The sequence below is a fragment of the Lepidochelys kempii genome, chromosome 8, assembly GCF_965140285.1.
Source record: "Lepidochelys kempii isolate rLepKem1 chromosome 8, rLepKem1.hap1, whole genome shotgun sequence".
NCBI classification, from domain to species: Eukaryota; Metazoa; Chordata; order Testudines; family Cheloniidae; genus Lepidochelys; species Lepidochelys kempii.
Window position 1 is genome coordinate 74412864 of NC_136387.1, and position 22598 is coordinate 74435461.

The window sequence follows — 22598 nt, forward strand, 5'->3', positions numbered from 1 at the left end:
GGTGCCACAAGTACTCCTTTTCTTTTTGTGAATACAGACCAACACGGCTGCTACTCTAGATCCTGTTTAGACTTTTAAGTTTCTCATACCCAAGCCAGCCAGTGGTTTGTAATACTGCATTGTCCAAGGAAGAGGACCCTAGATATCATGCATTAACTACATGACTAAGGACACACAATAACTAGCTTTGAAGGAGACCTGTCCTTTGTCTATAGAAGCAGTGGGTACCACTCAAAAAGGTCAAAATATAAAGTGGATGATCTTCAGGTTTACAAAGAGACATGACATCTCCAGGAGAAAAGTGGGTAGAGGGTTACATTTTTCTTTTTTAAGTTGCACTTACCATCTCAAGGGTAAACGTTTGAGGTACTCTGGTCCAGAACTGCAAACTGAGCAAATGAATGTATAAAACCTAAAACAAAAAATAAAATCAGGATATTAAAAGCCAAAGCTCACAAACCTAACACTTCAGATGCCTCCAGTTAAACAGCAAGAGAACTAAAACTTCATTTTGTTGTGTCTTCCTTAGAAACTGCATTCTAAAATGCTTTGAGAGTTATGACTATTTTAATAATAATAAATGTTTAAATACAAATAGAAGATTAGAACATGCCACATTTTAAATAAAAACAGCCATAAATCAAAAAGTTCAGTTCAAGCTTCTTACCTGTCACCGAAAAGCATTGGCTTTTGGAGACACTGCACACAAGCCTCATGAAACCACTGGTTACATTTGCAGCACTGCAGCATCTTTAAATACCAGCTTCACCAACAGAAATAAAAATAAGACAAGTGTTACAATAAACTGCTGCAAATGTTTCCTCAATACAGTGTGGTCATATTATATTTAGAAAGACTATTAGGTCAAAGTTGACCAAAAAATTTAAAAATAAGATTTTATTAAGTGCATCATCAATAGAGATATTTCAATAAATTTTAGTTTCATGGTGAAAATGACTAGAAACTGTCTACAAACAAGGGAAACTGACTAGTCTACTCTTGTTTATTCAGGTGGAAGAAATGCAAAGAAGAAGCAGCTGTAGAATAAAATAAATTCTGTTTATTATGTGAACTCTTTACTGTATATGTACAGACATTTATTTAAAAATTAAAGGGAAAAATTTTTCTTTTGATAACATCCTCTTTAAATTATCAGTTAATTTTCAAGAAAAACTGCAGTTAATTAGGACCAACATCTTTTATTACTCTAGACTATTCATAAGTAATTTGGTTCTTTAAAAAAAAACTAATGGTCTTTTTTAGTGTAATATAAACAAAATGATACATTGCTGAATACCTTTGAAAGGAAAAGCTACATCTCTTCCAAATGTCAAGAAATTAGGTTCATTTTACAAAGATACCACTTTTATATACGCCAGACATCCCTCTTCCCACTTTCTCAACACCGCTTTCCCAACCTTAACGCGAGTGCCAGTAAAAGTAGTGAGATTCAGATATTTTATGTAAAGTTCTAAGCACCGTGCCAGGTAGCACTTAGTATAAAAATGAGTAAGACACAATTGAGCAGGTCAGCAAACAGACCTATAATAACCGCAGCCATTCCATAATTTTCAAAGTAGACTGTTAAGAGTCTTCTCTACGATGACTTCAGCATGCACCATTGCAATAAACACACTAACAGCAATGAGGCACAAGCAGCATGAGGACACCAGTCGCAGGTCTGTTCTCTGTGTTACCCTCAGGAATGAAATATCACCTAAAAACACTACTGCCTGTAGAAAATAGCACCACTACTCAGTGCCATTGGAATAGGGGCCAAAATTTTGTTTGCAACTGCACAATTCTGTCATTCCCCTGCCCCCCCCCCCACCCTTCCCCATGGCAGGCCATATACATAATGGCTGCAGCTGGAGAGCAGTGCAGTGGGGCGCAAAAGATGAAGTGTGAATAAGCACGCCAAATTTAAAAGAGAATAAGGGAAGGGAATTCTGAAACTTACCTTCAGCTTTCCATTGTGGCTATAAATATGATACAATGATAGATCTGCCTGTTTTATCTGTAGCTGCTGATGTTGCGGCCAGGAGTGGTGCCCCCTCCATGCACATGCAACACGAGCAGGAGGAGGAAGGTGCAAACTGAGAAGACATGTTCAGTGAGATCCTGCAAGCCAGTGCTGCATCAGACTGTGAACATACCAGAGAGCCTAGAGGAGGAAAGAGCAGACAGGAGAAAGGCCCCGGAGTCCCAGCCGGAAGACAAGAGGGAGATGCATCAGGACATAATGGGGCTTCTCAGGCAGCAAATACAACTGATGCAGACTCTTGTTGTCTGAATTGACAATAAGACAGTGTCCCAGCTGAGTGTCAGAGGCTGGAGTCCTGGTCAATGACGTAGTGTTCTATAAACGTGTGAGAGGATGTCCAAGTGGCTGCTTTACCTATGTCGGTGATAGGCACATCATTCAAAAATGTGGCTAACGATGTGGCTACAGATCTCGTGCAGTGTGTTCTGATCCATGATGGAGGTTGCAGTTCATGCTAGACGTAGCAAAGTTGGATGCAGCCTGAAATCCATTTGGAAAGTCTCTGCTTAGATATATGTGTTTTCCTTTGGACTGTTCCGTCGTGGAGAGAAACAATTTAGGAGTCTTTCAGAACACTGGTCCGTTCTAGATAAAAAGCCATGCCCTTCTGACGTCCAGAGTGTGGAATGCCACCTCTTGTTTGTTCTTGTGAGGTTTAGGAAAGAAGATGGGAAGACGAATGGATTGATTAACGTGTAATGAAGAAGGGACTTTAGGTAGAAACTTTGGGTGTGGCCTCAAAGTGACCTTATTCTTAAGAAAGATCATATATGGTGGGTGTGCCATAAAGACCCCTAGTTCTCCTACATGTCTTGCAGACGTGACAGCAACAAGAAAAGCAACTTTCATGGACAGGTGTAGTAGTGAGCACTTAGCCATAGGTTTGAAAGGATCACTTGGGAGGGACTGAAGCACTAGAGTGAGGTTCCATGGAGAAGTTGGGGATCTGGGTAAACGTTACATACGTCCTGTAGGAATCTTCTGGTAATCGGATGTGCAAAGACTGAGACCCCATTGACTTTGTGGTGGAAGGTTGTGATCGCTGCCAGTTGAACTCATATAGAGCTCATTCAGAGATCAGATTTCTTAAACTGGAGTAAGTAATCCAGGACTACTGGCAGGGTAGAGATAGTGGATCAATTCCATTGTTTAACCACCACATGTGGAATCTCTTCCACCTGTTGAGGTATGTCAAGCGTGTAGTTGGCCATCTGCTGTTCAACAAGATGTCTTTAACTTCCTCAGAACAGATCATCTCCTAGCTTTGGAACCATTGATGAGCCAAGCTTTCAGGTGGAGTGTCTCCAGGTTTGGCTGCAAAGTCTGGCCTGCATCCTGTGACAAGAGGTTCGGAAGAGGTGGGAGGACACAAGGTGGGCATGAGGACCAGCTGTTGTCAGTATGGATACCAGGTTTGTCTGGGCCAGACTGGGACTATCAGGATGACTTTGGCTTGGTCAGTTCTGATCTTGTGGATAACCCTGACCAGCAACAGGGTCGGGGGAAAGGCATACAGGAGAGGCGCATCCCATCCGATGAAGAAGGTGTCACCCCTGGGTCTTGGTCCCAAGGCCTGCTCTGGAACAGAACGCTGGACATTTGCTGTTGACTTGTTGCAAATAGACTTATTATGGGGAAACCCCATTGTTGGAATATGTTGTGAATCACTGAGGTGTTTATTTCCCACTTGTGGTCGTGGGAGAACTTTCGGTTTAACATGTACGCAGTGATGTTCTGAAATCCTGGTAGGTAGGTGGCTGATACGGAGATGTTATGTTGAATACACCCTGTCCACAGCCTTTTGGCCTCTGTATATAGGGAGTGTGACCTCACTTCTCCTTGTTTGTTTATGTGGAGCATGCAGGTCACGTTGTGTCATGATCTGCATCGCCTGATTTTTGATCAGAGGCAGGAAACGTGTGCAAGTGTTGTGAACGGCTCACAGTTCCAAAATATTTATGTGCAGTGTTGATTCCAAAGAAGACCATCTGCCCTGGATGGTGAGATGGTCTAAGTGGGTGCCCCACCTTAATATGGAGGCGTTTGTTGTGATTATCAGTTGGGGGCGAAAGGGGGGGGGGAAGAGTCTGTAGAAAATTGTGCAAGAGGGTCCACCACGGAAGGGAGTCTGACTCTTTTTGGCACGTTTAAAAGTTTTTTCAGACTGTTTGTGTGGGAGGTACACCGTCCTGAGCCACACTTGCCGGCAGCACATGCGCAGTCTGGCTTGTCGAACAACATAAGTGGTCGCCATCACGTGTCCCAGTAGTCAGAGGCAGGTCCTGGGGGATGTTCGTGGACTGCTCACCGTGGTATTGATCAGGTTCACCAGGGTGACAAATCTGTGAAATGGTAATGAGGCTTTCACTTCTAGCAAGTTTAGATGGGCCCCAATGAATTCCAGTGCTTGAACTAGTGTTAATGTTGACTTTTGACGGTTTATTTGCAGGCCAAGGTTTGTGAAGAGTGACATTGTCTTGTGTGGGTTCGATGGCTTCTTTCCAAGTGGGAGCCTTGAGGAGGCAACCGTCTAAATATGGGTATATCATGACCCCTTGCTCGCACAGGTGGGCTGCTGCTGCTGCTGCTGCCACTGCCAGAGCTTTGGAAAACGCTTGGGGAGGCATGGAAAGGCCAAAGGGCAGTACCGTGTATTGATAGTGATCCTGTCCAAGGACAAATTGGAGGAATCATCTGTGTGCTGGATGAATAGTGACATGAAAATAAGTATCTTGCAGGTCGAGGGCTGCAAACTAATCTTGTTCCAGAGCTGGAATGATTGTTGCTAAAGTAACCATCCAGAATGGTCATGTTTTTACAAATTTGTTTAGGGTCCTGAGACCGAGAATAGGTCTCAATCCCCCAGACTTTCTCTGGGTTAACAAACGAACAGTAACAGAATCCCTCTGTGTCGTAGCGGCACTGGTACTACTGCACTGAGTTGCAGAAGGTTATCTATTTCCTGTCTTAGGAGGAGCTCGTGAAAGGGATCCTTCAGGAGGGATGGAGAAGAACGGGACAGTATCTTGTTTTGATGACTTCCAACATCCATTTATTGGAAGTAAGGGTTTGATATATTGAGTAGAATGGTATTACATGACCTGTAAATGGACGATTGATGGAGAGTGGTGTCAGCACTGGTAATTGGGGGAGGTCTGCTAAGCCCTTGACCAAGCCTTCAAATTTGATGTTTGGGATAGGTTGCTGTGGTGTGGTGGGTTGAGAAAGTTTGTTTTATGCTTGGGTGGTTGTCTGCGCCACGGAGGATCGTATTGTCTCTGGGTCTACGCATAGGGAGCCTGTGTAGGACGTTGCGAGGTGTAATACCTGTCCTGCTTATGTTTTGTTGCAGGTGTATATATGCCAAGAGATCTGAGAATGGCTCTCTAATCCTTTAGCGAGTGGAGGGATTCAGGTCTTACCTGTGAACAGTTTTGGACCCTCAAAGGGGAGGTCCTCTACTGTGGATTGCACCTCCCTTGGAAACCACGACAGGTGAAGCCAGGAGGCTCGGCACATTACAATGGCAGTAGCGATGGACCTAGCTGCCGTGTCAGTTGAATCCAACGATGCCTGAAGGACCACGCAGGCCAACAGGTGTCCTTCTGAGATGAGTGATGTAAATTGTTCTCTCTCTCTTCAGGTATGCAGCCAATAAATTTAGAGAGAGTTTGGAATAATTCATGTGGTTGTATTTTGCCATTAGGGCTTCACAATTAGCAATTCTAAATTGTAATGTCGCTGATGAATAGGCCTTGCGGCCGAGTAAATCCAGTCTCTTCCACTCGGTCATACACGGTGGTCCTGGAATAATGTTGCTGCCACGTGCGTTAACTGCATCTACCACCAGAGGGTTTGGCTGGGGGTGAGAGAATAAAAAGTCCAGCCCTCTCAAAGGGATGTAATATTTTTTATCCTCCTTCTTACGTGTAGGTGGGATTGTGGCAGGGGTCTGCCAGATGGCTGTGGCAGGCTCCATGATTGCAGCATTAAATTGGCAGGGAGATCTTGGAGGAGGTTGATGTGCGGAGTATATCGAAGAGCTTGTGCTGTGAGTCAGTGACTTCCTTGAGAGGCATTTGGAGCATGTCAGCCATCCTTTTAAATAGATCTTGAAACTGTTTGAATTCATCTCCGGCAGTAGGTGGCGGAGGCATGATGGTCTCATCAGGCAAGGGAGGAGGGTGGGTGACAGGAATAGCCTCCTGGTGCAAAACCTCCTCTGTTTCCTTGAAAGATTGCACATGGGAAATGTCGAATGGTGCTGCTGATGCTGGTGAGAAGACTGAGCTTCCCTGGAACCCCTCGGGGGTTCAGAGTAGTATTGGCTGCCCAAGGGTCCCAAAGGGCCACTGTGGTGGGAAAAGTACTGGTGGAGGTCCCCACGGGTGTTCGTACCACCCCTGGAAATCTGATCTATGGTGATGCCTAGGCTGCACTTGTGGCTCAGATCTGATATTGCCTGCTTATTGCTTGCTTGTCTTCCTCGCTAGAGAAGGCAGGGTGGTAGTGACAACAGAAAGGCGGTATTGGTACCAAGGAGAGGTGACTCAGGTGCCAGGGCCACTGACAGATCCGTAGGTGCAAGAAACGGTTGTAAGTTCGGTACTGGCAGAGCCATCTGCATTTATAGGGTTGCACAAGAAAGGCAAAGGACCTTAAACTAAAACTTATGGAGAAGTCCCTCCTTCCAGCCTCGGACCCAGGGCCACAAGCTTCTCCCAGCTGCCAATCACCAAATGCAGCTTCTGACAGGGCTCCCTCCTCCTCAACCCTGCAAGGGAGGGATGTGCAAAGAGGAGAGCTACCACCTCTTCTACGAAGTCCACATCTAAGAGGAGTTCCATGACTCGGGCTCCAGCATTGGTACCGATTGTACTGTGGCAAAATACCTATGACACAAAATACCTATGGCACAGCGCCACTCCACCTCTGCCTCCACTCCAGTAGCTACTTTTCCTCCTTCGACTCAGATATTATGAAGGATACAACAGGCAGCTATAACCACTGGGATATTTTTCTCACTGAGATCTAGTCTGGTGAGTAAACACTGCCAGTGCCCTTTCAACCCAATGAACGTACATTCAAAATTGTCATTCTGTGCCGCTGAGTCAGTAGCTGAATCTTTCCGGGATGCTGTTGAGGTGACCAGTGTTTGGCTTTGTAAGACAGAGAAGCAAGAGGTAGGCTGAGTCCCCAAAGATCATTATTGGCATTTCAACATCACTAATGGCAATCTGCCAGTCAGGAGAAAGCATCCTGCTTGCAGCTTCATGAACAGCCCTGTGTTCTTAAAGATGCAACTTTCCCCGACCAATCCACACAAATGACAGTAAAGCATCCCTGGTGATCTACCAATTCTTTCATAACCACAGAAAAAGTAGCCCCTTCTGTTGACGTACTCTGCGTGGGGCCAAAATAGGGATATGCATGCCATCTACTACCCCACTGCAGTTTGGGAACCCATAGCTACAAATAAATCCACAATATCTTGCACATTAGGAGTGTCACAGTTCTGTGTAACAGGAGATAAATGGCCCTCTATATTTGCATAATAGCCCCCACTGTGGATTTTCCAACTTCAGAATGATTTTCCACTGACCAGTAGCAATACAACGCTGTAAGCCTCCATGGTGCTATCACCACTCACTTCTCAACTGCCAGTACAACTCTCATTCTTATGTCTATGCTCTGGAGGATTGGGGCAAACTCAGCTAACAGATCCAGGAACGTGGCCTTACACATCGTGTAGTGCTGCAGCCATAGCTTGTCCCATATCTGCGCTACGATGTGATCCCTATCAATCTGTGCTTGTTTCTCAGGCCCAGAATGGCCCTGTCTGCAGCTGCTCCATGACCATCACCAAGCTCCAACCGTTTTTCGTTATGTCCCTTAGCAATACGTCTTGAAACAAATCATCATGATTCCCCACTATTGCAGTATCTCCTGCGGCTCTGCAAATACCAAAGGATCATTCATTCTCTGTTTGCAATGTTCATGACAACAGCGCAGAGCTGTCCAGGCTCCATGCTTTTGTCAGAAATCGGAGATAGCAACAAGTGCTGAGAGAGTTTGTGGAATTTTTAAAAAGGACCAAAAAATCATGGGATAAGGACGGCATTAAGGGGATGGAAAAAGTTGCATGATGGGAACTTGACCTTACTCCCAGTCACCCCCTGCATGCCCCACAACGCACTGCGAAAATTCCCTACAAGGCACTGCACTGGAAGGTGGTATGTGGCACACTGGGATACCTATCCATGGTACACTGCACTTTATGTCACCACAGGCACTCCCGGTGAGTACATGCACCAGCAATGGAAGCAGCCAAGTATGTAGGAGCACTATACTAACAGTACCAGCTTCATGCTGATGCACCTTGCATTAACCAGTTTGTAGTGTAGACATGGCCTGAGAAGTGTGAATTGCCCCATTCGTAACAACCCCAATCCACTCATCCAAGGAGATACCACAGCTGCTGGGGCAGGTACAGGAAGGCACCCAGCTTCACCCTCTCCCCTCGGGGTAGCGAGAGAGGACCACCTCCTGTGCAAGGGAGTAGGGGGCCTCCTAATGCCGCTCTGGAACAAAAATGAGTCCTTTTGCCACAACCACTCCAAAGTGAGGGGCTGGGCATGGTAAGGAGGCAGAGTCATAAAAGGCCCCATGTGTACTATTACCCCAGATTGCTTTAATTTGGCCCTCACATAAAGTCACACTTCTGCAAACCCTTATTCAGAGGGGTACTCCTGTTATTCATGAGAAGTCTTAGGGCTGGTCTACCCTAATGCTGTAAGTCGATCCAAGTTACATTCTTCAATGTAACTTAGGTCTACTTATAGCGGTGTCCACACTGTGCTACGTCAACGGCAGACGCTCTCCCATTGACTTTGCGTCCTCACCAGACCTGGTAAATCGACACCAGTGCATCAGTGCCAATTTAGCGGGTAGCGTAGACATGGCCCTACTCTAACTTCAAAAGAACTACTCCCAGGAGTAAGGGTTTGCTGAAACAAGAACCAAGTGGCTAAATTAAGAGGCTGTTACCTCAGTGTAATAGCCTCTAGACATCCTCTGAGAAAAGTCAGCATTTGCAGCTTCAAACCTAATTTTTGAAAGCTACAAATCAAGTCATTTCTTCAGTAGAATCTCATTTTAGGCACATCCGTCATTCACTACTCCTCCAGATAACTTAAAAATATGTACATTTGCCTTAAAGTCAACTGTGCCAATATCAAAATTCAACTCCACCATTTTCTTTCTCAGTATCACAGTTCCATTATTACCACTGCCTATAACTGCAATGCCACCAAATACTCTAGATCTTTGACCTCAAATATAGACCAGAAATAATGCCATGAAAGCAGTGATTTTTGTAGAAGGCGTTCACAGCTACAACTCTCATTGGTGGCATGATAAAACCTGAACAGATAGCTAGATACATGTGAAGACATGATGCAACAACATAATGCATCAATTTGTATTGTTGTATCTAGGAACTCTAGTCATGGACCAGGACCCCATTGTGCCAGGTGCTGTATAAAGAACAAAAAAATAGTCCTTGCCCCAAGGAATATGTTTACCACAAGACACATTGAAATAAAGAGTTGAGCTTTGAAATAAACATGTTTATTAACTGTGCCTCAGCCCACCATCGTACACACTGAGTACTAAAGAAAAATAGTTAGGCCCTGATCCTGCAAACATTTAAGTGAAGTTAACCACAAGCCTAAGTGCTTACAGAATAAGGGCCAAAGTTTGTAGAGCTGCATGAAGGAGAAAAAGCTTTTGATGGGCATTTATATTTACTTACTCTCCAGGGCCTCCACAGTAGCAGTAACATTGCTGGGCATTGGTTTTATGGCCTGCATCCCATTCAAGGTCTGCTACATTGTACGGTAATGTTTGCTTCATGACTTGTAGCGCTTTGGCATTTGGTCCTTTCTTCAGCGCACCACCCCTCTGGAACAAAACAGATCCATGGTTTTCATAAAAACAATAAGTTAATTATGCCAATTTCAAAATCTTTCAACACAAAGGCATATATAGTTACAAAAATACTTTTATAAGAATTTTATCTGCAATTTTGATATACCAGCTATTTTATTAAAAATAGCCTTTGAAAAAATATCAAATTTCATAGCTTCCAATTGACTCACAAAAATTTCCCATCCAGATCAAAGCCAGGAACTGTGGGAAGTCTCTCAAAAAGCACTAGTTTTTATTTGTCACTTTCAACCTCACACTTAAAAAGTTTTCATTAACCACCATACAAATACTATGGAGGAGTAGGTGAACAAGTTATGTCAGCCTGATAGTCAAAAATTTGTTTCCATAACACACCTTAGTTGTTGTTGCAAAAACACACTGTCGACAGAGCCATTTATCATCTGAATCAATCACGCTGGAATCAATATTTGGTGTGTGGCACAGCTGATGGTAACCTGAATTCAAAATACAGATTTTATTCTTGTAACGAAACCCATTAAAGACTTTACCCATATTTACAGGAACTAAAAAGTTTTAAAAAGAAAAAGTTTAAAACAGAAAGTAAATGTAAAATATCCTTCATTTAAGTAAAAATATTATAATCAGCTAATAAGATCAATAGGGTTCCAAATTTTAAAGTTCTTGTGGTAAAAACTACATTCACAAATCAAACAACAGACCTTGTAAGTCAGTTTACAACAAACAAGAACTTTGAAAGGTTACAAAACTCAAGCCAAAAGTAGTCAAGCATCCACCCCTGTTCTGGCTTCTTTTGCCTTTCCATTGGTCACAGCTAAAAATAAACCAAAATGTCTTAAATGGAACAAACATCAACAAACAGAAGTTACCTTGGCCACATTTATCACATATAACCATTTCATTAGGTGCTTCGGAATACTCTTCCTGACATATTGTACAGACCATTTCCCCACTTTCAGTGGCTCCTAAAAATAGACAAAAGTGAAACTTATTATATATTTAGAATTTTCCCATTTCTTTCTCTGTTTAGACTAAAACCTTTAGTTAGGAGTCACACGTGTGTGCATTGCAGGGAGCAGATTCATGTTATATTGAGTAATTTTTTGTTGACTGGAAATCTGCATGCTTTTCCAGTTTGTAATGGAATAGAAGCCATGTGTCTCCCACCTTGTTTATTCACCATGCTATTTCATTGTCACAAGGGTCAATATTTATAAAAAAAAGTTACCTAAGCTATAATTGCAAATAATTAATGTTAAGACCAGCTTTCTGTTTAAAGCTTGACTCTTCTAAGTGCTCTAGAATCTATACAGTTTCTTGGATTGTCTTGAAATTTGGTGTGCTTCATGGGGGAGCAGGGTTCTGTTAGTAATCCAAATTTGGGGCCATCTGAAGAAGGGGATTCCAAGATACGGCCCCTGGTTGAGGAAAAAAGCCAGCTTTGGTAAAAGTGGAGAGATTCTGGCAATCTTTTTTTGCTCAGACACACAGATCAAATCAGGGTTTTTATCGCATCAGGGTCTCCAATGCTTGAAGGTTACCCCATAGAGAGTTCGGCTCATCAAAAGCCTCATGTGCTTATTCAAGCAGATAATAGATTATAATGGCAATGAGCATGTGAACGTGCAGAGAGGCTAACTATCAGGAAACACAGGGCAGAGAGGGGGTTTAAATTTATTTTGGAGAAATGCAATCTAAGTACAGCACAAGATTCAGAAGGTGCTGAAATTATTTTTTGGAAAGAATAAATTTCACATATGAGAATTCATTGGGAATGGAGGGATGATCGAGGTGCAAGACTAGGCAGTAATAGGGAAGGGGATAAATAGGAATGAGTGGCAGGAGTGGGAAGGGGGGGTTGGAGAATATGAAGGGTAACAGAGGAATGTAGGGGCTAGCTGGACCTGAATTTACCCCTTCCACGTGTGCTGGGAAACAGCAAAGTGCTATCTTTCTGAAGAGGACTGAACCACCCTCCCTGGGCTACTTCCCCATGGCCTCCTCCCAACACCTTCTTTTTCCTCACCATAGGACCTTCCTCCTGGTGTCTGATAATGCTTGTACACCTCAGTCCTCCAACAGTCCGCATTCTCACTCTCAGCTCCTAGTGCCTCTTGCTCCCAACTCCTCACACGCATACCACAAACTGAAGCGAGCTCCTTTTTAAAACCCAGGTGCCCTGATTAGCCTGCCTTAATTGATTCTAGCAGCTTCTTGATTGGCTGCAGGTGTTCTACAGACAATTAAGACAGGCTGATTAGAAGGTTCCTGATTGTTCTAGAACCTTCCCTGTTACCTTACCCAGGGAAAAGGGACCTACTTAGCCTGGGGCTAATATATCTGCCTTCTATTACTCTCCTATAGCCATCTGGCCTGACCCTGTCACAATGGGTAGGAAGTGACTTAAATTTTACAACTCCTTCACACTTGCAGTCAAGATACCATCTAAACCTATACTTTCCCCTACCCATCATTAGATCCACAGACTGCTCTCATATTCTACCTCAGTACTCCTAATACCTATGGCAACAAGACCCCAGAGCCCTGCTATTGAGCACCTCCATAATTCTGTATTGAAGCAATGCAAACTGGAACCTCAAGGTACATATGCACCTCTTTTCTTTGATAATACACATAGGGGCGGGGGGGGGGGCGCACCGTGCAGGATTGGGGAGGTGACTCAGACCCAAATCTCCTTGTATCACAATCACAGTTCTTCTAAACTGCTCCAACTTTTTTCTTCACTGTTCAATACAGCTGCACCCAACAAAGTGAATGCACCCGGAGTGCATGCAGCTAATTCTTAGTGGTTATTGCCAGGTCCAGGGAGGGTACAATTAAGGATGCATGAGTGCTTACCTTAACTATTTCTGGGTTCTTAGAAGTTTGAGTTTTGCTAAACCTGATATTCTGGAGGGGCATGAGCTATAACCAGCAACCTTAACTCTGTATTAACAATTTTTTTTGCTATTTAATATAGGTGCAGAACCAAAAAGATGCATCTTCAAGTTCTAGATAGGCAACTGGGAGCTTTGTTTTGTATGCAGAAACACATTATGTTCAGTAATTTATTGTGTCTTTACATACAGATCTTGTATGTGCAATTTATGTTCATACCTTTTGAAAGATTTGCCCATAGTGCTTTGCATTTTCTTACCAGTAAATACACTGTTAAATAATCCTCAAAAATCCTGTGAGAGGGGAAATCACTATTTATATAAAACCATGTACATAAGTGTGCAGCATTAGTTTAGCCCCATGTCCATTTGACTAGACCATATTAGCACAAGTTTAGTTGCTGCTGCAGATGAAGCACCATAGGCACTACACACAAACAAGAATGTGACTTTTTAAAATGGAGATTTTGTTTTTTTTCTTAAAAATTGATAGAAATATGAGGACATTTCACACTAAAATGGCAGGAAAAATGTTTGGCCTAACAAATAGGTAGCAGCAATGACCAGGTCCATTTACCATTATTTACACATGGCAAGGAAGATGTGACTGTTCCTCACTGATGCAGATCTTGCAACTGTCATCCATACCTTTGTCACCTCAAGGTTACACAACAGCAATGCACTCTAAATAATACCTTAAAGCCATCTGAAAGCTGAAGATGGTTGCAAAATCCAGTGGTGCACTTGATAAGTGAACTCTCTCACTGCAAGCATATTAAATCAGCACTTCACTATCTGCACCAGCTGCCTGAGGGTTTCTGGTGAAGTTTAGTGTGTTGTTCTTGACCTATATGATTTAGGATTTACCAATCTGCAAGACTGCCTGCCTCCCTCCCCCACACATGCCATGGTTTATTGATGCTGGGTCTTTAAACTGTACTGTATTTAGGATGTGTTTTTCACTCATTTCAAGAGAATACCACAGACACCGTACTTTAGCATTTAAATTATTCTAAATAAATAAAATATTGATGATAATTTAATTGAAGTTCTTGCCTGTTTGTATATCCTTCCAGAGAACCCAGGATTTGGAACTGTCTTCAAATATAACGAAGCAGCTCTGTTTCAATTTGTTTATCTGAAAAACAAAGATACAATTACGATTTTGTGAATATGTAGAAATGTTAAATAAGGAAGAGTTTTATTTAACATTGTAGTCAAGCTTAACGTATGATGCTACAGGACTTCCTACATGTTTAAAAATTAGTTACCTTTTTGATAGTTCCAAGATAAAACAAGCCATCTGACCACCTCGCTAGGACATCCTGACCTTCTTCAAATTTACACACTGGCTTTTTGGCTTTCTGTCCATCCCGTAAGGACAGCTTGGCCAAGGATGTTGGTGTCTTTTGGTTTCGAGGTAAAGTAGACCGCTTTTGGACCAGTGAATTACCCACCCCTGTAGAGTTTCTAAAACAAAAAGAAAAAACTAAATTAGGATAATTTATTAAACCTGTCACTTGTACTTCAGTCTGCCTTAATAGCACTTACAAAGAAAAGCCTCTCTGCTAATCTTCAGAACTGTGCAATAATTCAATAACTAAAACACATTGCCATTAAAATTCAAAAAGTACCAAAACAATTGAGGGAATCCAATACTTAAGGGGGAAAAGGGAGGAAGGAGGAGAGACTGGTTCAACGAGACAGGTAAAAACAAATTTGTAAGGTGACCTATATAATCAGTTACTATTATTCTATCGTGATAGAAATTACTTGTCTAAAGGCAATGTGGATCTAGATAAGAAAACTGTCATTTTAGTAGCTCAAAAGTTACAACTCAGTTCTTAGAACAAACTGTCCCTTCTTCCAGGACAAGCTGCTCATCTACCTATATTTAGATCCCCTGGATGCTCTGGCTGACCCAGTGTATCTAACTTCAGCCTGAAAATGAAAACACCCCCCCATCTCATTTTTTGAGTACACAGAAAGGCAGAAGCAGCATTCTGCATGCCCAGACCATTGCTTTGCTACATTTCTTTTCTAACTCCACTCAGACAGTTGAGTTACAAACTAGACACTAGAGAACGCATGTGGCAGACTGTCTCCAAAGTACACTATGGCAGTGGTCCCCAAACTTTTTAAACACGTGTTCCCCCCTTACTCCTTCCACATCTCCACCCTCGGAGCCAGGGACGCAGCCCCAGTGGGTATGGGGGGGTGGAAGGACAAGGACAGGTGTAAGGGGGCCAAGACTGAGGCCACAGCCAGGGGTGGGAATGGAGATGAGGCTGCAGGGGAGGGGCCAGGAGAGGAGCTGGGTGGTACTCCCTCTCCCCCCCCACAGGAACTTGCCTAGGCCCTAGCCACATACCCCTAAACGTTCCTCAGTGAGCCCCACAATTTGGGGACCTCTGTACTACGTAATACAACGATCATTTGGTGGCATTTATGAGGAAACTGAGGTGGGAAGCAAGTTTTCATTTTCCACATAAGTTTGGATAATTTATATACCCAGAATTTAAATAAAGTGCAGCACTTGGTACAGCAGCCACAAATAAAGTTCCATTCATTTAGATCAGGGTTTCAGTTGTCCTAGCCTCCGAAACAGCAAATTATTTCTTAATCTGTATAAAAAGACAGTAGTCAAACAAAACTTTAAAATAGCTTAAGGCAAGTCTACACTACAAGTCTACACTATTGCATTGGCATAGCTGCAGCTCTTCTCAGTTTAATAACTCCACCTCTGTGAGAAGTGATAGCAATGACTATGGAAGAAGCTCTTCTGATGACAAAGCACTATCTATAAAGGGGATTAAAGTTGGTACACTACTGGGATAAACCAACCCAAATTACGCTATTCCAGCTACATGAATAATGTGACTGGAGCCAATGCTCTCTCTTCGACTTATCTTATTCTTCCCGGGGAGCTGGAGTATCAGAGTCAACCGGAGAGCGCTCTGCAGTCGGTTTAGCAGGTCTTCACCAGACCCACTAAACTGACACCTGCTGCATCAACTGCAGCAGCGTAGATCTCCCTGATAGTGAAGACAAGCCCTATGTCGATGAGAAGCGTGGATTTTTTCAAAACTCTTGTGATGTAATTATACCGAAGTAAGTGTGTAGTGTAGACCTGGCCTTAGTTATTTTATCTATTTTTAAAGGTCATCTGAAAAAAGATTTGTTTTTGTTTTTTTAAAGTTGTACTTGCACCCATTTTCTTGATTGTCATGTAAAGTTTACACCTGTCTCCCCTCCAAAGCAAAATTTTTTTTTCAGCTTAAGTTTTTAACCTTAAACGTAACAAGAATATCAAGTCTGGTCTTCTCCAGTTTTATTGAATGATCTCAGGGATGTTTATTGTGAGCTTTAACCCCTTCAAGTGGGAAGTGTGGATTCTTTCACAAAGGGTTCCTGTATCCAAACCGTTAGTCACTGAAGTTAAATGGGTGGTAACAAAATAAAAAACAGTTTTAACAATCTAACTAAAGAATTCCATTCCCTCTCAATTAGGCCATGTCTACACTACAAAGTTAAGTTGAGTTAAGTTATGTTGACATTTATCCACTGCTGTAATTAAACCACAGTTGCACATCCACAAAACACAATAACTTGCGTCAGCGGAGTGCATCCACAGTAGATACTCTTGGACCGACAGAAAGAGCAGTGCACCACGGGTAGCTACCCCATTCTGCAACTCGTCACCATCTGCTGCTTAGTGCACTGGTAAGGGTTCGCAGTGCCTCATGGGGGTGGGCTCAACATTCCATGATGCAGTTTTCTCCACCCCATCATTCTATGGGCTTCCTAGTACATTTTGCACTGCTTTTCAACAGACCCTGTAAACTGCGCACCCACCCAGTTCTGTCAGGAAGCATGGATCCTGCACAGCTCTCAAGTACTGCAATGAGCGTTATGAACACAATGCAGTATTTCATGAGCTGAAAACTGATGAGGACACCATGGTGTCTGCCCTGCTGTGTGCCATGGACAGAAACAATTCAAGATTTGCAGCTGCTCTGTGAATGCCAACAGCAATGGTAGACCATCGGTTCTGGGTGTGAGAAACAAGTACTGAGTGGTGGGATCGCATAGTTATTTGGGTATGGAATGATGAGCACTGGTTGCAGAACTTTTGGATGTGCAAAGCCATCTTCCTAGAACTGTATGTGGAGCTCGCCCCTGCCCTCCAGCGCAATGACATGAAAAGGAGTGCTGCCCTAACAATGGAGAAGCCAGTGGTGATCGCTGTGTGGAAGCTGGGCAATGCCAGACTGCTACCCAACAGTCACGAATCAGTTTGGAGTAGAAAAGTCCACTGTGGGGGTTGGAGTGATGCAAATGTGCAGGGCCATTAACTGTCTCCTGCTACAAAGGACTGTGACTCTAGGCAATGTATGTGAAATAGTGGATGATTTTGTGGCAATGGGATTCCTTAACTGTGGTGGGGCAATAAATGGCACACATCCCCATTTTGGCCCCAGTCCACCTTGTGACACAGTACATCAACAAAAAATACTATTTTTCTATGGCATTGCAAGCGATGGTGGATCACCAAGATCATTTCACTGACATCAACACTGGCTGGTCAAGGTGCATGACATGCATCTTCAGAAACACTGGCCTGTACAGAAAGCTCCAAGCAGGGACTTTCTTTCCAGACCAGGGGAAATGTGGAAATGCCAGTTGTGACCCTGGGAGACCCAGCCCATTCCTTCTTCCCAGGGCTTATAAAGTCTTTCATCAGCAACCTTGTCTGCAGTAAGGAGCACTTCAAAAAGGCACAGCAGGTGTAGGGCTTAAAGGGGCACTGGCAATGCCTCTTTGGCAGGTTAGACCTCAGTAAGCAAAGTATTTCCATGGTCATCATAGCCTGCTGCGTTCTGCATAACATTTAGTGAAGCTAACGGGGGAGAAGTTTCCACAACGTGGAGCACTGAGGTGGACCAGCTGGCCGCTGTTTTGAGCGGCCAGATACCAGGGCTGTCAGAGGGGCTCAAAGGGGAGCTATTCGAATCAGAGAGGCTTTAAAAGAGCATTTTGACAATAAGCCACTGTAATGCATTGAGCCAGGCATTGTTTTCTTGCACCACAGTATGAACCTTGTAATGATTGCTATGTGCGCAGTAATTTAAACAATGCAAACACACGTATTGGCACTGTCTGAATTTTAGCAACCACCACTATAGAGAGTGGACAAAGATTCATTCACTTTCTGTAAGTACATTTTTAATTCACACCCATGCAAACATTTCTATGTTTGGTAGGAACATGAAAATCAAAAGCACAATTGCCAATGAGGCTCTCACAGCTGGATGCATGTCCAGCCATCATTGTGAAAAATCTCCCTTGAGTTTGACAGCCCTAGAAGATGTGAAGAATGTGTGGGGAGGGCCTAGAAGGCAGTTCACCCTGGGCTGCAGGGGGAAGTGAGCATAATGTATTCCGCCTGAAGTTCAATCAGGGACCGCAACACATCTGTTTACTCCCTGAACAGCTTTATCATCTGCTCCTGCCCGTTTCTTATCCTGACTATCCATCCGCAGTTTGTCACTGATAGTAGACCACATTGAGAGAGGCTCCCAATCCAAACCACCAGAGGATCCTGGAACTCATCTTCCTTATTCCTCTTGTTTTGTCTCCTTATCAGATGGAGAGGCTCAGCCAGTGTGCAAGAAAAGACCTACAAGGGCACCTCTGCTGATGCTAAAGAACCATAGACAGAAGCTCTCTTGTGAGTGCACTCACACCCTTGATCCAAACAAGTTAGAAACACAACTGTCTCACTTTCCTATGATGGGCATAGAGCACGGCAGTAGCCCCAGCCATGCTGAGTTCAACATGGGGGTGATAACAGTGGGTATCTTGCTCCTGAGCAGGGCCGGCTCCAGGCACCAGCATTCCAAGCAGGTGCTTGGGGCAGCAGTTAGAAAGGGGCAGCAGTTCCTCCAGCCGCAGCAGCAATTCTGCAGCACCTTCTCTGTTCCACCCGCCGCAGTGGCAAATCGGTGGCAGCTTCTTCCTTTTGCCAGCCGCGGCGGCAGTTTTTTTCACTGCTTGGGGCGGCAAAAACTGTAGAGCTGGCCCTGCTCCTGAGGGTAACCGAGGATGCAAGGGTACAGCTCCTGCATGCATGTAGCTGCAGACTGGGACTGAATGCTGTTCTCTTATGTGCTGCTATGATGCCTGCAGAAGTAACTGTCGATTGGCACAGCAAAGTTTCCTACTGTGGGGGAAGAAACAAGGCAGCCCTCCCAAGAAACTTTTGGCAGAGGATTGCAGATTACCTCCATTAACGTTTCCTAGAGATCTCTATGGATGATTCCCAGGACATCCTGGTGTGCATAAACTAATTTTTCCACAGGGCCTCTCTGCCTAGCTGCACAGGGGAATGAGAACTAGATACAAACTGTACCTGCGTTGGTTATTTCGATCCCTCATCTACCCTGGTTAACAAACCAGAACATCAGCACATGTCCTTGCAGATTTAAAGCACAATGAATACTGACCAGAGCTTCCCTCTCCTGCATTAGGCACACCAGAGCCGGAGTGCTGGCATTGGCTAGACTGCTCCGGAATTAAAGAGAGGTCCTGGCTTGCCATGCCTTTGGATGTCCCTGTCACCTGTCCCCCATCCTCCTCCAACTCCACTTCCTCGTCCACTATGTCATCCTCAGGGTTCACTCCGCTGGCCATGGACTCCAGCCCCCCTAAAGTATCCACAGGACTCCTGGCAGTTGAGGTGGGGTTGCCGCCGAGGATGGCAAGCAGCTCCTTCTAGAAGCAGTATGTCTGCGCTGCCACACCAGAGCAACTATTGGTTTCTCTTGCCTTCTTGTATGCCTGCCTCAACTCCTTGATTTTTGAACAGCACTGCTGTGTGTCCCTATCGTATGTATTCTTTTTAGGTGACAAATCTGAGGAACTGTCCCAGACCGAGGTGTCATGAGAGGTGGTTTTGGAACAAATTGATAAACAGTAACAAGTCACCAGGACCAGATGGTATTCACCCAAGAGCTCTGAAGGAACTCAAATGTGAAATTGCAGAACTACTAACTGAAGTCTGTAACCTATGATTTAAATCAGCTCCTGTACCAAATGTCTGGAGGATAACTAATGTGACATCAATTTTTAAAAAGGGCTCCAGAGGTGATCCCGGCAATTGCAGGCTAGGAAGCCTGACTTCGGTACTGGGCAAACTGGTTGAAACTATGGTCAAGAACAAAATTGTGAGACACATAGATGAACATAATTTGTTGGGGAAGAGTCAACATGGTTTTTGTAAAGGAAAATCATGCCTCACCAATCTACTAGAATTTTTTGACGGGGTCAACAAGCATGTTGACAAGGAGGATCCAGTGGACCTAGTGTACTTAGATTTTGAGAAAGCCTTTGACAAGGTCCCTCACCAAAGGCTCTTAAGCAAAGTAAGCTGTCAAGGGATAAGAGGAAAGGTCCTCTTATGCACCGGTAACCAGTTAAAAGATAAGAAACAAAAGGGTAGGAATAAATGATCAGTTTTAAAAATGGAGAGAGGTAAATAGTGGTGTCCCCCACAGATCTGTACTGGGACCAGTCCTATTCAACATATTCACAAATGATCTGGAAAAAGGGGTAAACAGTGAGGTGGCAAAATGTGCAGATGATACAAAACTACTCAAGATAGTTAAGTCCCAGACAAACTGCGAAGAGCTACAAAAGGATCTCTCAAAACTGGGTGACTGGGCAACAAAATGGCAGATGAAATTTAATGTTGATAAATGCAAAGTAATGCACATTGGAAAACATAATCCTAACTATACATATACAATGATGGGGTATAAATTAGCTGTTACCACTCAAGAAAGATCTTGGAGTCATTGTGGATAGTTCTCTGAAAACATCCACTCAATGTGCAGCAGCAGTCAAAAAAGTGAACAGAATGTTGGGAATCATTAAGAAATGGATAGATGAGACAGAAAATATCATATTGCCTCTATGTAAATCCATGGTATGCCCAAATCTTGAATACTGCGTGCAGATGTGGTTGCCTCATCTCAAAAAAGATATATTGGACTTGGAAAAGGTTCAGAAAAGGGCAACAAAAATGATTACGTGTATAGAAAAGCTTCCATATGAGGAGAGATTAATAAGACTGGGACTTTTCAGCTTGGAAAAGAGACAACTAAGGGGGGCATGTGACTGAGATCTATAAAATCATGACTGGTATAGAGAAAGTAAATAAGGAAGTGTTATTTACTCCTTCTCATAACACAAGAACTAGGGGTCACCAAATGAAATTAATAGGCAGCAGGTTTAAAACAAAAGGAAGCATTTCTTCACACAACAGTGTCAACCGTGGAACTCGTTGCCAGCAGATGTTGTGAAGGCCAAGACTATAACAGGGTTCAAAAAAGAACTAGATAAATTCTTGGAGGATAGGTCCATCAATGACTATTAGCCAGGATGGACAGGGATGCTGTCCCTAGCCTCTTGTTTGCCAGAAGCTGGGAATGAGCAACAGGGGGGTGGATCACTTAATGATTACCTGTTCTGTTCATTCCCTCTGGGGCACCTGGCACTGGCCATTGTCAGAAGACTGGATACTGGGCTAGATGGATCTTTGCTTTGACCCAATATGGCCATTCCTACATTCTCCTCCAGGCCCCAAGCAATATGCCCACTGATATCAAAGTTCCTGTGGCTGGAGCAGAGCTGTGACTGCACAGCCTGCTCTTCCCGCAGGCCCAGCAGATGCACCACATCTGGTGTACTCCAGGGAGGAGCGCATTTGCTGTAGGGAGCCGTCGCAGTCAGCTAGTCAGATGCTATGTGAGCTCTCCAAGCTAAGCAAATAGGAAGAGCAATTTCAAAATTTCCCAGGGGATTTAAAAAGGAAGAGGCGCATGCCTGTGTACCTGGCTGCAGGGCAGCAGAGTTCAAACCAGTGACCAGAGCGGTCACAAAATGGACATTGTGGGACACTTCCTGAAGGCCACTTAGGGTGACATAAGCAATGTAATGTCTGTACCCAACACTTCGTTTCTCTAACTACATTGTCTTAAGTGCTATGCCTCTCATCAAGGTGGTTTTAGGTCAGTGTAGTAGGAGAGTTAAATCGGTGGGAGGAGCATTGCTTTGTGTACACCTGCATAGGTTAGGTCAATGTAAGCTGCCTTATGTCAACTTAACTTTGTAGTTTAGACAAGCCATTACTTGACTTTTTACTCTTAATTCTTGGGATGTCATTTCACTCACTCTCCAGTCACCACAGAGTCATCCAGCATGTAAAAAAAGAAAAATTGGGGTGAGAATAGAAGAGTAAGTGAAATGAGACACAATAAGCCTTTCAGCCCTTCACACATCATAAACTTCAGACCCTAAGTTCTATGGAGCAGGAACCATCTTTTATTGTGCTCGTACAATGCCTAGCACAAGAGCGTCCTGGTCCATGACCAGGGTTCCTTGGTGCTATCACAGCACAAATAATAGAGCAGCAAAGATTACATAGAATCCTAACGTTTTCCTTTGCAAGTCTCATTTATTTTATTTTCTTTTTGTTGTTTTAAGTTGGGAGAGAAACTAAGGCAGACAAAAGGAAACAAGCTCCATACTCATATCAGTACATATTTCCTTTTTATAAAGATGACTTACAAACTACTTTTCTCTTGGAAGCACAATGTAAGAAAAACGACAGCAAATTATGAAGTAGG

The 22598-nt window shown here is 43.6% G+C and overlaps 1 protein-coding gene across 3 annotated transcripts in view; it reads right to left on the reverse strand.

Moving 5' to 3' along the window:
* MTF2 (metal response element binding transcription factor 2) overlaps positions 1-22598 on the reverse strand; it is a 52176-nt gene that overhangs the window by 14722 nt on the left and 14856 nt on the right. For 2 of the 3 annotated variants that reach the window (XM_073357081.2, XM_073357083.2), the window contains exons 2-8: positions 14181-14379; positions 13966-14047; positions 10882-10977; positions 10388-10488; positions 9858-10006; positions 668-763; positions 344-412 (exon numbers count right to left, since the gene is read on the reverse strand). In XM_073357081.2, the coding sequence (XP_073213182.1) occupies positions 344-412; positions 668-763; positions 9858-10006; positions 10388-10488; positions 10882-10977; positions 13966-14047; positions 14181-14379 (792 nt within the window). The remainder of the gene's footprint in view (positions 1-343; positions 413-667; positions 764-9857; positions 10007-10387; positions 10489-10881; positions 10978-13965; positions 14048-14180; positions 14380-22598) is intronic. The other variant, XM_073357084.2, reaches the window with a different exon arrangement.